The 17,713-nt window shown below is 43.5% G+C and overlaps 1 protein-coding gene across 1 annotated transcript in view; it reads left to right on the top strand.

Moving 5' to 3' along the window:
• LOC111970325 (testis-expressed protein 264 homolog) overlaps positions 1–17,713 on the top strand; it is a 94,683-nt gene that overhangs the window by 16,003 nt on the left and 60,967 nt on the right. The window contains exon 2 of the mRNA XM_023997000.2: positions 10,141–10,362. Coding sequence (XP_023852768.1) covers positions 10,141–10,362 — 222 coding nt within the window. The remainder of the gene's footprint in view (positions 1–10,140; positions 10,363–17,713) is intronic.

Below are 17,713 nucleotides of genomic sequence, written 5' to 3'. Positions count from 1 at the left end.
TGAGGTCAGGACTCTGACTGGGCAACTCCGGAAGGCGTATTTTATTCTGTTGAAGCCATTCTGTTGTTGATTTACTTCTGTGTTTTTTGGGTCGTTGTCCTGTTACATCATCCAACTTCTTTTGAGCTTCAATTGGTGGACAGATAGCCTAACATTCTTCTGCAAAATGTCTTGATAAACTTGGGAATTCATTTTTCCGTCGATGATAGCAAGCTGTACAGGCCCGGAGGTAGCAAAGCAGTCCCAAACCATGCTCCCTCCACCATACTTTACAGTTAGGATGAGGTTTTGATGTTGGTGCACTGGTGCTATTTTTTTCTCCACACATAGTGTTGTGTGTTGCTTCCAAACAACTCAGCTGTAGTTTCATCTGTCCACAGAATATTTTTCCAGTAGCGCTGTGGAACATCCAGGTGCACTTTTGCAAACTTCAGACGTGCAGCAAGGTTGTTTTTGGACAACAGTGGCTTCTTCTGTGGTGTCCTCCCATGAACACCATTCTTGTTTTACGTATCGTAGACTCATCAACAGAGATGTTAGCATGTTCCAGAGATTTCTGTAAGTCTTTAGCTGACACTCTAGGATTCTTCTTAACCTCATTGAGCATTTTGCACTGTGCTCTTGCAGTCATCTTTGCAGGACTGCCACTCTTGGGGAGAGTAGCAACAGTGCTGAACTTTCTCTATTTATAGACAATTTGTCTTACTGTGGACTGAAGAACATCAAGGCTTTTATAGATACTTTTGTAACCCTTTCCAGCTTTTTGCAAGTCAACAAATCTTAATCTTCTGAGATCTCTTTTGTTCGAGGCATGGTTCACATCAGGCAACGCTTCTTGTGAATAGCAAACTCAAATTTTGTGAGTGTTTTTTTATAGGGCAAGGCAGCTCTAACCAACATCTCCAAACTCGTCTCATTGATTGGACTCCAGGTTAGCTGACTCCAGGTTAGCTGACTCCTGACTCCAATTAGCTTTTGGAAAAGTCATTAGCCTAGGGGTTCACATACTTTTTCCAATCTACACTGTGAATGTTTAAATGATGTATTCAATAGACAACAAAAATACAATAATTTGTGTGTTAAACCCTGTTTAAGCACAGGGTTTGTATGTGCAGTAGCTAATGGGGATCCTAATAAACTTAGCTCTCTCGCTGACATCTGAGAGGTGTCCCAGATGAGCAAATGGAGACGACATGAACATTGCATTTTCTTTTCTAGTGTTTCTCTATTTTCTTTCTCTCTGCATTGTTGGGAAGGACTCCTAAGTAAGCATTTAACTGTTAGTCCAAACCTGTTGTTTACGAGGCATGTGACAAATAACATTTGATTTGAGACTATGCTCCATTTTGAGATAAGGTTGCTGATCTCTCAGGGTCAGGGTTGGAGGTCTTGTGACATAGGGATTGTCAAAGTGGGGTGCACTCGGAGTGAGAGTGGGGCATGAGATGACAAATCTGTCTGTTCATTTGTGAGTCCTGTCCATATTATGTTGTGACAGTCACTCCTCCACAACAGGGTTGCAGTACATTGCAGGATGTGGGGCTCTTTGTTTGTGATGATTGACAGATCAAACTTAAACACTAGAGAAAGGGCTGGAGCGAAACACTGGTGGAGGTGACCCTCTGAGAGACGGAACATTCAGCCCTATCTTCAAGGTCCTTGACTGCTCCAGCCCCACCCCCTGACCACCTTACTCCACTCCCTGAACACCCCACTACCCAGCCCCAGAATGCCCCCATTCATCTTGATGCCACGATTTATCAAAAGCCCTCACAGAGCACAGTCCCAAGTGGCTCCCTGAGACCAATTTATTAGTATTTTAGCACCAGTCTGAGCATGGCCCGAACATGAAAAGGCTAGCGCACCAGGAGGGGTGTGCTGGAGAAGAGACAGAGAGTTGATGAGAAGAGGAGAGGAGAGAAGAAAGGGGAGGAGGAGAGGAGAAAAGAGAGGAAGAGTAGAGGGAGGGAGGGAGGGGAAGAGGAGAGAGTGAGAGGTGCTTCCTAAGTGGATGTGAAATGAAGAATACATGGGACTGCGTTCAAAGTTGTTTTTGAAGTCCATCAATCTCCCAGAGGGCTGAGCAGCAGGGTTTGTAGCTGCGCCTCTTTGTCCAGCGTGTCCCGCTGTGAACCTTGTGTTGGCTCCAATCCACAGGGGCCCCCCGCTGTGACCAAAAACAAAATCACTACAAAAATCCTATCAAATGTCCAGGCCTCACTAAAGTTAGTTTTTTCAATCTCTATAGGCTATTTCTTCAGTCCTACACCATTTTGAGAGTATCAGAGTGAGCTCTCTACCCAGTTTTACAATGTCCAGGAAATGCCTTGTGCGTCATGACCTTACCATTTTTATAGTAGCCTATAGGCTACTTGATAGAATTCAACTGGACAGTTTGAACTGAACACTTCTCCCCCTCTTTATGAAAGCTAGTGTAGAAGTTCTTATCTCACTGTATCCATCTTCCCTGGTGGAGACTTCCTATTGGGTGTGAGGGTGTGATAGCCTATGTGTTGTCTAGTCTGGTCCCAGATCTGTATGGGGACTGGGTTAGGTGTAGGTTCCTCTCTCCAGCCCTGTGCTGACAGACTGGGTTAGGTGTAGGTTCCTCTCTCCAGCCCTGTGCTGACAGACTGGGTTAGGTGTAGGTTCCTCTCTCCAGCCCTGTGCTGACAGACTGGGTTAGGTGTAGGTTCCTCTCTCCAGCCCTGTGCTGACAGACTGGGTTAGGTGTAGGTTCCTCTCTCCAGCCCTGTGCTGACAGACTGGGTTAGGTGTAGGTTCCTCTCTCCAGCCCTGTGCTGACAGACTGGGTTAGGTGTAGGTTCCTCTCTCCAGCCCTGTGCTGACAGACTGGGTTAGGTGTAGTCTACTGTACAGCAGTGTATGTTCCTCTCCCCAGCCCTGCTGACAGTGATCATTAATTAGAGCAGTGTTAGTGGACAGTGGGACTCATTTGGGTCCCTGGCCTGTCACTGGCTGATGAAGAGCGTCTCTGTATGGACTCTGCTGTTATCACCACCCCTTCTCTCACTGCCTCCTCCCTCCCTCTCTTCTCTCCTCTTGCATCTCTCCTTGGGTCAGTCCAGATTTCTGCGATTCTGGTCTCGGATGGCACCATGTGGCGGTAGTTGTCCCGTCTCATCGCGGTGGGAGACCCAGGCGCTAGCTAGCCCTGCGTGTGTCCCAGGCCTTTGTGTAGTGCTACTGTGGGTTAGCAGAGACAGAGCTGCAGTGATGAAACTGCTTGTTAACCACACACTTTAGTCACAGGAGCCATCCACAGCCATGCTGAGAGAGCGGAGAGACACTGGCCCTTCTGCTGCTGACACTCCACAGGCTGAAATGGGCGTGGGGGGTGAGTGTCAGCAGGAACCAGAGATGGAGAGTAGATGTTGGTGGGTCTGTCTCAATCCACAAATGATGCTGCCTTTGAATCAGGTATCAAATGGGATTCCATTTTCAGTTAAGCTATCTTCTGGTAAAATACAACCTGGGAAGGTACGTGCCTCTTGGAGATAGGTAGGCAGTAGACAGCTGCCTTTTGATTGCGATGCAATACTTTGAAGAGAAACMAGATGGGATCGATGTTGGCGCCAATACCGGTTGAGTCAAGAGTCTGGGGTGTGGTGAATCTGAAGGGTTTTACCAGTAGCCTACTTTTCAGTGCTGTGTAGTAGGTTATGGCTTGAGTGAGGAAAGAGCGTTGTCTCCCTGAGGCAAGGTGATTGGTACTCTACTTCAGCTGCCAGTGTTAAAGGAGACCTTTAACACTGGCAGGAGAGAGAGGGATGGCGATATGTCGTTTATTATAAAACTGGTTGTTTGGATTCTGGATGCCGATTGGTTGATATCAAGGAGTAGGGGTCTGAACGTTTAAATGTTAAATCATGTAAACAAAATTGGGATCCTTAACATTAAGAAAAATCCCTAACCGAAAAACAATGTTTTTTTCACTACGAAATCAAAACGACAGTGCAGTTATCACAGCATATTATTTTCAAATCCAATGTTATTGGTCACATACACATGGTTAGCAGATGTTAATGCGAATGTAGCGAAATGCTTGTGCTTCTAGTTCCGACCATGCAGTAATATCTAACAAGTAATCTAACAATTTCACAACAACTACCTTTTACACACAAGTGTAAAGGAATGAATAAGAATATGTACATATAAATATATGGATGAGCGATGGCCGAACGGCATAGGCAAGATGCAGTAGATGGTATAGAGTACAGTATATACATATGAGATGAGTAATGTAGGGTATGTAAACATTATATAAAGTGGCATTGTTTAAAGTGACTAGTGATACATTTATTACGTTAAATTTTTAATTATTAAAGTGGCTAGAGATTTGAGTCAGTATGTTGGCAGCAGCCACTCAATGTTAGTGATGGCTGTTTAACAGTCTGATGGCCTTGAGATAGAAGCTGTTTTTCAGTCTCTCGGTGCCAGCTTTGATGCACCTGTACTGACCTCGCCTTCTGGATGATAGCGGGGTGAACAGGCAGTGGCTTGGGTGGTTGTTGTCCTTGATGATCTTTTTGGCCTTCCTGTGACATCGGGTGGTGTAGGTGTCCTGGAGGGCAGGTAGTTTGCCCCTGGAGATGCGTTGTGCAGACCTCACTACCCTCTGGAGAGCCTTACAGGCGTACAGAGGCCCAATATCAGCAACCATCACTCCCCTGTGTGTTTCTGAATAATTTGATGTTATTTTAATGGACAGAAAATCTGCTTCTCTTTCAAAATCAAGGACATTTCTCAGTGACCGCAAACTTTTGTAGTTGTGTGTGTTTGAAGTAAATGACTATCGCCCCGTAGCACTCACCTCTCATCATGAAGTGCTTTGAGAGACTAGTCAAGGATCATATCACCTCCACCTTACCTGCCACCCTAGACCCTCTTCAATTTGCTTACCGCCCCAATAGATCCACAGACGATGCAATCGCCACCACACTGCCCTGTCCCATCTGGACAAGAGGCATACCTATGTAAGAATGCTGTTCATTGACTATAGCTCAGCATTCAACACCATAGTACCCTCCAAGCTCATCATCAAGCTTGAGGCCCTGGGTTTGAACCCTGCCCTTTGCAACTGGGTCCTGGACTTCCTGACAGGTCGCCCCCAGGTGGTGAAGGTAGGAAACAACACCTCTTCTTTGCTGATCCTCAACACTGGGGCCCCACAAGCGTACATGCTCAGCCCCGACCTATATTCCCTGTTCACCCATGACTGCGTGGCCAAGCATGCCTCCAACTCAATCATCAAGTTGGCAGACGACACAACAGTAGTAGGCTTGATTACCAACAACGATGAGAKAGCCTACAGGGAGGAGGTGACGGCTCTGGGAGTGTGGTGCCAGGAAAATAACCTCTCACTCAACGTCAACAAAACAAAGGAGATGATTGTGAACTTCAGGAAACAGCAGAGGGAGCACCCCTTATCCACATCGATGGGACCACAGTGGAGAAGGTGGAAAGCAGGTGCTTCTACACCTGCATTGCATGCTCTTTGGGGTTTTAGGCTGGGTTTCTATACAGCACTTTGTGACATCAGCTGATGTAAGAAGGGCTTTATAAATACATTTGATTGATTGAAATAAATTTGAAGTACCTTGGTGTACACATCACTGACAAACTGAAATGGTCCACCCACACAGACAGTGTGGTGAAGAAGGCAACAGCGCCTCTTCAACCTCAGGAGGCTAGAGAAGTTTGACTTAACACCTAAAACCCTCACAAACGTTTACAGATGCACAATTGAGAGCATCCTGTCGGGCTGTATCACCGCCTGGTATGGCAACTGCACCGCCCACAACCACAAAGCTCTCCAGAGGGTGGTGCGGTCTGTCCAACACATTACTGGGGGCAAACTTCCTGGACATCTGCAGCAACCGATGCCATAGGAAAGCCAAAAAGATCATCAAGGACATCAACCATCCGAGCCACTGCCTGTTCACTCCGCTATCATGCAGAAGGCGAGGTCAGTACAGGTGCATCAAAGCTGGGACCGAGAGACTGAAAACAGCTTTTATCTCAAGGCCATCAGACTGCTAAACAGCCATCACTAGCAATTCAGGGTTGGCTGCCTGTAGACATAAACTCAGCAAAAAAAGAAACTGTCTCACTGTCAACTGTGTTTATTTTGAGCAAACTTAACATTTGTAAATATTTGTATGAACATAACAAGATTCAACAACTGAGACAAAAACTGAACAAGTTCCACAGACATGTGACTAACAGAAATGGAATAATGTGACCGTGAAAAAAGGGGTGTCAAAATCCAAAGTAACAGTCAGTATCTGGTGTAGCCACCAGCTGCATTAAGTTCGGCAGTGCATCTCCTCCTCATGGACTGCACCAGATTTGCCAGTTCTTTCTGTGAGATGTTACCCCACTCTTCCACCAAGGCACTTGCAAGTTCCATCACTCCTGGTGAGATAAATCCGCCACTCGTCAGTGAAGAGCACTTTTTGTCAGTCCTGTCTGGTCCAGCGACGGTGGGTTTGTGCCCCGTTGTTGCCGGTGATGTCAGGTGAGGACCTGCCTTACAACAGGCCTACAAGCCCTCAGTCCAGCCTCTCTCAGCCTATTGCGGACAGTCTGAGCACTGATGGAGGGATTGTGCGTTCCTAGTGTAACTCGGGCAGTTGTTGTTGCCATCTCATTCTGGATTTTTTTGTTGTTATTCTGTCTCTCACTGTTCAAATAAACCTACCATTAAAATTATAGACTGATAATTTCTTTGTCAGTGGGCAAACGTACAAAATCAGCAGGGGATCAAATACTTTTTTCCATCACTGTATGTGTTTGGGTAAAATGAACATTTTTATTTTATTCTATTAACTACTGACAACATTTCTCCCAAATTCCAAATAAAAATATTGTCATTTAGAGCATTTTTTTGCAGAAAATGACAACTGGTCAAATTAACAAAAATCTATTTTCTTCCAGGACAACCTTGTACGTGGCTTGATTCATGTGTCCTTCACACAGACAAATCTGCCCGATTCCAGCCTTACTGAAGCACCCCCAGATCATCACCGATCCTCCACCAAATTTCACTGTGAAATTTGGTGGAGGATCGGTGATGAACCGGTGATGATCTCCCCTGGAAAAAAGCATCTAGTCCATATGTCCCTATACTACTGAGCTAGCATTTGGTTTGCAACAGTTGTGGTTTGTCTAAACCTTGCTGTCTGACCTGTGTAACAATGTTGCAGGTTTTTTTGGCCACCGTGCCATGRATATGAATGTGAAGAGACTGACTGACAGCTTCTCTGAACCAGACAAATTCATTTATCATGATCATTATAATGGATACAGTATATCCAAAGAAATTGCAATAGAAACAAATCTAAATCAAACAAATTCCCCCCGCCCTCCACCACAACTTTTCCCCCTGGAGACACTGAGCCAAATCAGGGGTTCTCAACTCCAACAACCCTACTCTACAGTAACTAACTGTTCTGGAGTTACAGTAGCTAACTCACCCTGGGGATAAACTGACATACAGAGAATGGACTCATGGTCTCCATATCTCCTTCCTCACGCTTCACGTAGCAGTGTGTTGGTCGGCCTTGAACGATGGAGATTGCAAGGAGACAGGGAATTCCCAGAGGCCTTTTCCCTGGCTGGTTGTGAGGGGATATGTACGGAGAGGAGTTGGCAAGCAGGTAGCCTAACGGTTAACCCCCTAGAGTTGATGTCCACACCCCTGCGGAAATCTAATTAGCATAATAATAAAAAATCCACAGAAAGTATAAGTCTCAATCCACAGCATCGCCGATGTCACATCTGCGCAGAAAGGTGACAGTGCTAGAGCGGTGTTTGTCAGACCATGAGGCATCCCGAAAATCGGTCTTCTCACAAAATCGTCTGAAGCGTCCGAACGGTTTGGCCTACAAACTATTATGACCCCTCTATGGAAAGARGAGACTCTCTGACCACGATGGTGTACATGTCGGTTGTTTTGCTCTAGGTTGTCCACAGGCCTCATAAGACTCATCTGGAGGTCCCCCGTTACCAGTTGAAAAAATGAATGGAAGTACAGTACATTACCAAAAGTATGTGGACATGTGCTCGTCCAGCATCTCATTCTTAATCATGGGCAATAATATGTTATTGTTGGTTTCCCATTTGCTGCTATAACAGCCCCCACTCTTCTAGGAAGGCTTTCCACTAGATGTTGGAGCATTGCTGTGGGGACTTGCTTCCATTCAGCCCCAAACTTTCATGAGGTCGGGCACTGATGTTAGGCGATTAGGCCTGGCCTTCAGTCGGCGTTCATCATATCGAGGAAAAGCAATAAGAACGTTCCGAATGCAACCCCTGTCCTGTCCTCTCTACACCTGCTGGGACTTAGGATATGAAAATTGGTGAGAAATCAGCCGTTTGATTGGCCATTGGTTTGTACACAATCCGGAGGTCATTTCGGATGTCCCATGAGTCTTAATTTGCATTAAGTGGCTCCTCTTTTTCTACCATTTAATGGACGATTCGATCCCCAGATTGGAGAGAGAACCACCAAGCACAACTGAGCAGCCAAATGTAGCAATCAGTGTCTTAGAGCCTAACAAGAGCCTTGCTCTTAACATTGCCTGCCAACTGTGCTGGATTCTAAAACTTGTCGTTCATTTGTATTTATTTATTTGTGTAAAAATTGTTTTCCATTTATTTGTGTAAAATTAGTTTTCCTTTCACATGGTTTGTTAAGCTGTTTTCTGCCAGCCTATATTCTGTCTCTTCTTTGTGACTCATCCGTTTGTTAGAAGGTGGACATTTTGGGAGACTGAAGGAACCGTCTGTCTGTGAAATTGGTTGTRTATTTTTCAGACGGTGGACAATTATTTTTTTGGGGGGGGAACTTGTAGACTTTGATGGGCATAGATAAAGGTGTGTTTAGATAAAGGCAGTGTTTACAACAATAGTGGTTTTGCAGTCCTTAATTGCTGCGGCAGGCTTCAGGGGGTTGTTGAGGGAGGGAGAAAGAAAGAGAGGAGGCATTCTTCTCATCCATGGAGGCAGTTTGCATGTATAATTACAGGCTCTCTGAGTGACTGTAATGAGAGAAAGGTGGAGGGACAGAACAACAGCGATAGAGCGAGTCGGAAGCGAGGGAGGTCAATTTGGAAATTGTTCCACGGTTGAGGCTGAGGACAAACATATTGACATATTGACACATTTTCAGATTGTTTTTAGAATAATCTGATGTGAAGGAATACTAGCATCATGATACATGATTGCTGTAGAACTAACGCTGCAGATAGCAGTACTGGGTGATTTGAAAAGCTATAGTCAATCAATTAATAATTATTTTAGCAAAAATGTTTATTTTTAATGTACAATCTGTAGAAGCTATGAGAATAGAAAGGTTCAGTACTTTTGTGAAGCATCACAGCACAGTTGAAAAATATATGGCAAATAGAAATCCAAAATGGAGGGTGTTAAGAGATAGATGGGAGGGGTTGAATGGAGCTGAAGGGTGGGACTAATAACAAGAACCAATGTAAAACATACAGGGTTTGTAAAATGTATATAGGTTCAGAAATGTTGTGAAATGGCACAGTTAGAAATAGAAATCAAACTGGACGGACTTCAGAAATAGAGGAAGGACTAAAAACAAACAAAATATAACTATTGTAAAATAGATTGTGTCTGTAAAATGTGTATAATATGTTTAAACTGAAGGTAGAAGCCTAAGTGTTATTGTTTATTAGTTTATTCCAATTGGAGGGAGGGTGGTAGGGTTTGCGGGGAATAATAAAGGTATATTCTTTAAAAAAGTACATATGACTATATAGGTATGTGTATGTATATATGTGTATATGGACATATATATTTACCCCAAAAATATATGGGGGATTGGAAATGATGCAGACAATTACATTGATGGAAGCAACAATCTTTCCGCAATATTAAGCTGATTCACCCCTAAAAGAAATATCATGATACATGATTGCTGTATAAACACCACAAATAGGCAACAGCCCAATAGTAACTAAAGCAATCACATTAAATGCAAACAGACTGTTGTCACATCAGATTGTTCATTTCCGCCTCAGTGAGATGTAACCTTTTGCTGACAAGACTCTCTCTCTCCCTCCCTTCCGTCCCTCTTTCCTTTTTCTCTAGGTGATAGGAGAGAAGTGTCGCTGTGCTGTGGGTAGTGTCCTGAGTGAGGGCGATACTAGGCCCAGTGAGGAGCTCCAACAGCTCTATGAGAAGTTTGGTTTCCGGGTCTTCAGCTTCCCAGAGGTCACTCACGTGGTCAGCGCCTCCTTTCCCCACAGGACGCCCCTGTCAATCTTCTTTGGGGTGCAGAGAGTCTACCCCCAGCTGGAGAGCTACATCAAGGTAATAATATACAGTATGACTGACTGCCTTCTGTTTTCTCCTCCGCCTCTCACCCCTTTATCCATGGTCTCCTCTATTAGTCCCTATCCATCCTTATCTATGCTGTCCTGTCCTATACCCTAAGAACCATCCATTCCCTAGGCCAAGTCCTCCATGTTTACTCCAGCCTTTAACCCAACACTCCCCATCCCTCCCTTGTATCCACTGACCCAGTACAGCAGCAGGCCTGGGGCGGCTGGGAAAGTGAGTCATTGCGGAGTCTGAGCAGTGGGTTTCTCAAGGGTTAATTAGGTTGCATTCTGGTACAGGTGGCATCACCATGGGCAGCCAGCCCATGGTGTAGCAACGTGTGTGTGTGTGTGCACGCAAGTGAATGTCTGCCTCCCCTGCCACATTCCCTGGCTGGCGATGCCATCTGCCCTGGGCCTGACGCTYCTAAAGTCTGGCCAGCGTCACTCAGTGGCACTTGACCCATCTGTATAAGTTGCTTTGGACTCACAAATGATTTTCGTTACATCTAAGGAACATTAAGTTTTGTCTTTCATTGCATGGTTCCCAGCTTTAGGGCTTAAACAATCGTAACCGTCCGATACAGTCTTGTGCCAGTTGCCTCTCTACTTCCTAGACCTATACCCCATCTGCCTTCTGTCTTGGGGATTTACAAATTACTATTCCACCTTAGCTCCTGGCATTGGTACTTTATGAGGCTGGGGATGTCTCAAATATGTGACCGATCAACTCTTTTCAGTCTTATGTTGCAAAATTTGAAATTGTGTTTTTTACATTGGATAAAAGTACAGACTGTGGAACAATGGGAAAGTAAATCTGGTTTGGATGTTGATAAACATGTAACCCCACTTTTGCAAAAGTAGCCCCTTAATGTTTTGTTACACCAACTGGAGAGTTCTTCTTTGTCTACACCCATTCAGCATCGTTCCAAACTCTGTCAACTTCTTCCTTGACAACAATACTGTTGATCGCCGTTTCTTCCCCATCACTGCCATCAGAAGACTACAATGTCTGTTTCAATTAAAATGTTTTTACTTAAATCAGGGATTTCCTCATCGTCTGATTTTATTTTCAGAGTCCGAGAGAGTCAGCATGGCACGATCGTCCTCCAGAAAGTAGTCTTTCCCACTGATCTTTGTCGATAGCGCCTGCTTAATTCAGGGAAGCAATGTTGTTGAGAGCAGTAGCAACACTTTTACAGTTCTCAATGGCCACTATATCTTTCAAAAAAGCTGTGGTAAGCAAGGGTTATCTACACATACTGAGCAGCTCATGTTATAGACAGAAGCATGCTACATGGCATGTCCAGCCCATCCATTATCTCATCCAATCATGGCTAACGGGCTAGTCTTTCTTCCCGTGGCTAAACCAACTAGGCTCGTAATTTAACCATTTTATTTGTATTTACAGGTGGCATACAAGTTTGTTATTAAGGCACATGAAAGTTCACATGTTCCAGAAGGCATTTCTGCCAGAAAACCTTCAAATGCCTCTCCAGTGAAGTAGTGACAAGCGACATACACCTAGCTTCCTGAAACGGGTCACATATGATTGCTGTCTATTTAATCATCTGTCTATGAGTCATGGTACAGTTCCCAGTTTTAGTGCTAAACCAGTCTTTTACTGTTTTTTTTATTTTTTATATTGAATTTGTTGTTCTACTGACTGGGTGAAAGGTGAGCTCTGAGTGTTGGAAAACGTTGAGGGAAGCAGAAAAATCTAGGCTATACAGTAGTAGTAGGTGTGAGTGATTGTGTTTATTTGCGTGAGTTGGTGTGTGTATTGTGTGCGAAACTCATTTTGATTAATGAGTTCATGTCCATTTATAACCCCTAGTGACAGTGGGTGTTTGCAGTGGCGGTCTAAGGAAGACAGATTCCTACAGTGTATTCACTTATTGTGAAATTTTTTAATTATAAATGTTTCCTATCCACCTCATGAACTAGGCCTAAAAATGTTGGTGAGAGAATGGAATTCACTTTCATGTTTATTTGGGTATTTAACATTCCTATCCATCATGCTTGCACAGTGTCTCTCCTTACTGCTTTTCTTCTGAAGGCATTTTGTATCTGTCCTCCCCCTCTCATTTTAAACACAGTGATTCACTATGTGAGCTGTATCAGACCCTGAATGTATGTGGTCTCTCTTGGTCAGATCTCTGGGGAGTTATTCTCCCAGTTGCATAGGGAGCATCTCTCTCTGTTTCTCTCTCTGTGTGTGTGAATGAGTTGAAAGAATAAGCATGCTGTTCTTTCAGACAAATTCGGTGTCAGTAGACTCCCTAGACCCTACCAGAATGACTTCTCATAAAAGCATGATTTGATTTTCTTACCCTCAGTCCTTATCATAACCTTATCATATAAAATGTGTCATGATAAGAAAACAGCATTCAGTTATACCCATTGATTTCCACTTAGGTGTTATAGAATCTGTGTGGACTTACTCAGCAGAAGCTGTGGTGAAACATCATTATGAAAGACAGCTTTTCTGTCTCCTCTGACTCTCTGTACCCTACTTTCATCCCTGAGAGATGCTGTGTAGCAAGATCATTTTGTATCTGGTTGTGGTTGTAATAGGAGAGCAAGATAATAAGAATCTCCCGTAGTTTTTTGGGGGTTATGCACTCGCACCTTTTTCTCTTAAAAAAAAATAAAGCTTGACATGATTAGTTTAATTCAAGTGTTCTGCCTTTTCTCTTATTTATCTTTCTTTACCGGTGATAGGCTACAATATTCAAAGTTATATTTTTAAGAGCCTCTTGAAAACCAAACGTTGCATAAAAACCTTGTTACATACATTTTATTTGATGGATTATCCATGGAAACAATTTGACCTTGATTCTGAATCATAATATGAACTATATCTGCATAAATCTACACGTGAGTAATTTGATGTCAAGTGGCAGAGCGTATTGTGTGGCCAACCACTGATGTTCTGTGTGCTTCTTCACGCACACTTTGTTAGCTTTTTAATTTTGTTCAAGATGCAAGGGGATCCTCATGGCAATGAATCAAAACACAATGTAGTGAGTGAACATCAACTACTGGAGGGGGAGAATGGGCATGGAGTGAAACACTAGTGCTGCTAATGTTTTATTCATGAGTAATGAATGTGTAGTTAACAACACTGCAACATATAATGCCCTGTGGGGTTTGACCATGCCACATGCCACATAGCGCGAATTAAAAGTACGTATCTCAGAGCATCGTAGAACCATTAGGTGCAAAAACTTGACCTACCCAGTTGCGGCCCACTTTTTGGAAGCAAACCACTCGATTTCGTCTCTGCGTTATATTGGCATCGAACATGTCACCCTCCCTAGGAGAGGGGGTGACCTTGATAATGTATTGTTAAAACGAGAGGCTGCCTGGATCTTTAATTTAAAGACCCTTGCTCCCTTCGGTCTCAACGTAGACTTTGATCTGAAGCCATTCTTGTGATTATTGTGACTTTGCCATTATAATTGTTTGTAAGCTTGTGTAGTCTAAAATGAATCTACGATCATATGCTATCCATTTGTTTTTTTGTATGCTGTTCTTTGTATGCCATTTTAATATTTGATAATTAACCAATGATATTAGGCCACACTTGGCCATGATTACAGACACCTGTGTCTTTTGACACTATATAAACGAGTCATACCGCAGTGTTTGATCATACCCTGATGAAGACAGCTTGGCTGTTGAAATGTTGGACATTACATTTTTGCATCTGAGCTCCTAGAGTGTGCGGCTCTCCTTTTATTTTCAAGTTTTCCACTCCGCTAGCCAGCACCTCGCTTAACTTCTTGACGCACGGATCCCTTTAGCGGGATCATTTTCGTAAACAACCGCTGAATTGCAGAGCGCCAAATTCAAAAGAATTGCTAAAAATATTTATATTCATGAAATCACAAGTGCAATATAGCAAAACACAGCTTAGCTTGTTGTTAATCCACCTGTCATGTCAGATTTTGAAAATATGCTTTACAGCGAAAGCAATCCAAGCATTTGTGTGAGTTTATCGATCACTAGACAAAACATTAAGAACACCTAGCAGCAATGTATATTGGTCACGAAAGCCAGAAAAGCAATCAAATTAATCGCTTACCTTTGATGATCGTCGGATGTTTGCACTCACGAGACTTCCAGTTACACAATAAATGTTCCTTTTGTTCGATAAAGATTATTTTTATATAAAAATCTCCATTTGTTTGGCGCGTTATGTTCAGTATTCCACAGCCTTAGGCAGGTCATCATGGCTTGACGGAAATTCCAAAAAGTATCCGTAAAGTTCGTAGAAACATGTCAAACGTTTTTAATAATCAATCCTCAGGTTGTTTTTAACATCAATAATCGATAATATTTAAACCGGACGGTAAACTATTCAATACTGGAGAGAAAGAAAATGTCGAGCAACCAGTGTCGAGCGCATGAACTAATGTAAGGACCTCCGTCTATCCACTGACGCGTTTTGGTAAATCTCGCTCATTTTTCAGAATAAAAGCTTGAAACTATGTCTAAAGACTGTTCACACCCGGAGGAAGTCATTAGAAAAGGAATCTGGTTGATATCCCTTTAAATGGACGAAAGGCAGGCAATGGAACAGTGATTTTTCAAAATAAGAGTCACTTCCGGGTTGGATTTCCTCAGGTTTTTGCCTGCAAAATCAGTTCTGTTATACTCACAGACAATATTTTGACAGTTTTGGAAACTTTAGAGTGTTTTCTATCCTACTCTGTCAATTATATGCATATTCTAGTATCTAGACCTGAGAAATAGGCAGCTTACATTGGGAACGTTATTTTTCCAAACATAAAAGTTCTGCCCCCTAGCTTCAAGAGGTTTTAATAGGTGTGCGTTTCTTTTTCTTCTAGATTATGACCATGCCACGTAAACACGCAGGTAACACACACACACCACACACAAACACACACACACACACACACACAACACACACACACACACACACACACACACACACACACACACACACACACACACACACACACACACACACACAGAGGTGATGACCCCGCTTGGTAGCATCATCCTCACTCAATTCATAGTGACTGGCTGTTTGCATTAGCCACTTAGCCGATATAGCCCCTTGGCTGATATAGCTCCTTTTTTTAAACTACTCCCATATGTAAGATCACAGCCTGTCACAGAAAGTAGCCCAGCACCCTCTGTACTTATTACATGCTCCTCCATATCAAATCTATGCACCCTGGGCCCAATCCAATATCCACACTGCCACGAGTCACGACCATCTCTCATTCTGCCGCCATTACGCTGACCACCTGTCTGTTTTTAGCTCCTCTGTCTGTGTGGTGTGTGTGTGTGCAGTGTTTCCCCTAGGATTTCTTTCAGCAGCAGTGGCAAAGGTAGCGGGGGGTTTAGGTGCATGACCTGGAGGAGATTTTGTTTGTCGAATGACTGAAAAGGTAACTTCTGGTGACTTTTTAAAAATACATTCTACTCCATAATGCATTAAAAGTAAATGATGTTGACGCCATCTGAAATAGAACTGATGCGTGCCACTGTAGGGAGATGATGAGGAACAAGTGCTGGTTGTACACTCCTGGCTCTCATTTGTGCCACTGCTCGCTCTGTTTGCTACAAATATACACTACTGTTCAAAAGTTTGGGGTCACTTATTGAAAGAGAAGCACATTTTTTTGTCCATTACAATAACATCAAATTGATAAGAAATAAATGTGTAGACATTTGTTAATGTTGTAAATGACTATTGTAGCTGGAAACGGCAGATTTTTTATGGAATATCTACATTGGCGTACAGAGGCCCATTATCAGCAACCATCACTCCTGTGTTCCAATGGCACATTGTGTTAGCTAATCCAAGTTTATCATTTTAAAAGGCTAATTGATCATAAGAAAACCCTTTTTCAATTATGTTATAACAGCTGAAAACTGTGGTGCTGATTAAAGAAGCATTACAACTGGCCTTCTTTAGACTTGTTGAGTATCTGGAGCGTCAGCATTTGTGGGTTCAATTACAGGCTCAAAATGGCCAGAAACAAAGACCTTCCTTCTGAAACTCTTCAGTCTATTCTTGTTTTGAGAAATGTGAGAAATTGCCAAGAAACTGAAGATCTGGTACAACGCTGTGTACTACTCCCTTCACAGAACATTGCAAACTGTCTCTATCCAGAATCAAAAGAGGAGTGGGAGGCCCCAGTGCACATTTGAGCAAGAGGACAAGTACATTAGTGTGTCTAGTTTGAGAAACCGATGCCTCACAAGTCCTCAACTGGCAGCTTCATAAAACAGTACCCGCAAAACACCAGTCTCAACATCAACTGTGAAGAGGCGACTCCGGGATGCTGGCCTTCTAGCCAGAGTTCCTATGTCCAGTGTCTGTGTTATTTTGCCCATTTTAATATTTTATTTTAATTGGCCAGTTTGAGATATGGCTTTTTCTTTTCAACTCTGCCTAGAAGGCCAGCATCCCGGAGTCGCCTCTTTACTGTTGACGTTGAGACTGGTGAGGGAGGAGGATGTCTTCCCTGTAAAGCACAGCGTTGAGGTTGCCTGCAATGACAACAAGAAAGGCCTTTAGTATCCTAAGTTTTCATAACTGTGACATTAATTGCCTACCGTCTGTAAACTGTTAGTGTCTTAACGACCGTTGCACAGGTGCATGTTCATTAATTGTTTATGGTTCATTGAACAAGCATTGGAAGCAGTGTGTAAACCCTTTACAATGAAGATCTGTGAAGTTATTTGGATTTTTACAAATTATCTTTGAAAGACAGCGTCCTGAAAAAGGGCCGTTAATTTTTTTGCTGAGTGTGTGTGTATGTGTGTGTGTGTGTGTGACAGTGTACCACTGGGTCATGTGCGGTCCTGCTCTTATGTGATCTTCTTCATCTTTGATGGCTCCCCTGCCCTCTGTAACCCTCCACTGTGTGTGTGTGTGTGTGTGTGTGTGTGTGTGTGTGTGTGTGTGTGTGTGTGTGTGTGTGTGTGTGTGTGTGTGTGTGTGTGTGTGTCTGTGTCTGTGTCTGTGTCTGTGTGCGTGCCCTGTTACCCTCCACTGGCTTCCATCACTACTGTAAAGAGTGCTGAGTGTTTGGGGACTTGGGGATTGAGGTATGACTGCGCTGTGTGTGTGCACGCAGCAACAGCCAGAGGTTGTGCCATGCCGAGGCCTAGCGTGGCCCATCCATCCCCCAGTGATGTTAATATGATTATCCATTATTAATGATGTCATCTTCCAGCATTAGGGTTTTATTGTTAGACATCAGGTCTCTCTCCCAGGAGTGTACTTCCAGTGCAGAATCTTAACAGTGGAAGGAAGCAGACAAGTCCACCAGTCCAGTGCAACGCCTAGGCCAGGC

Source organism: Salvelinus sp. IW2-2015, linkage group LG11 (genome assembly GCF_002910315.2).
Source record: "Salvelinus sp. IW2-2015 linkage group LG11, ASM291031v2, whole genome shotgun sequence".
NCBI lineage: Eukaryota > Metazoa > Chordata > Actinopteri > Salmoniformes > Salmonidae > Salvelinus > Salvelinus sp. IW2-2015.
This window is presented reverse-complemented; position numbering and strand designations above follow the sequence as displayed.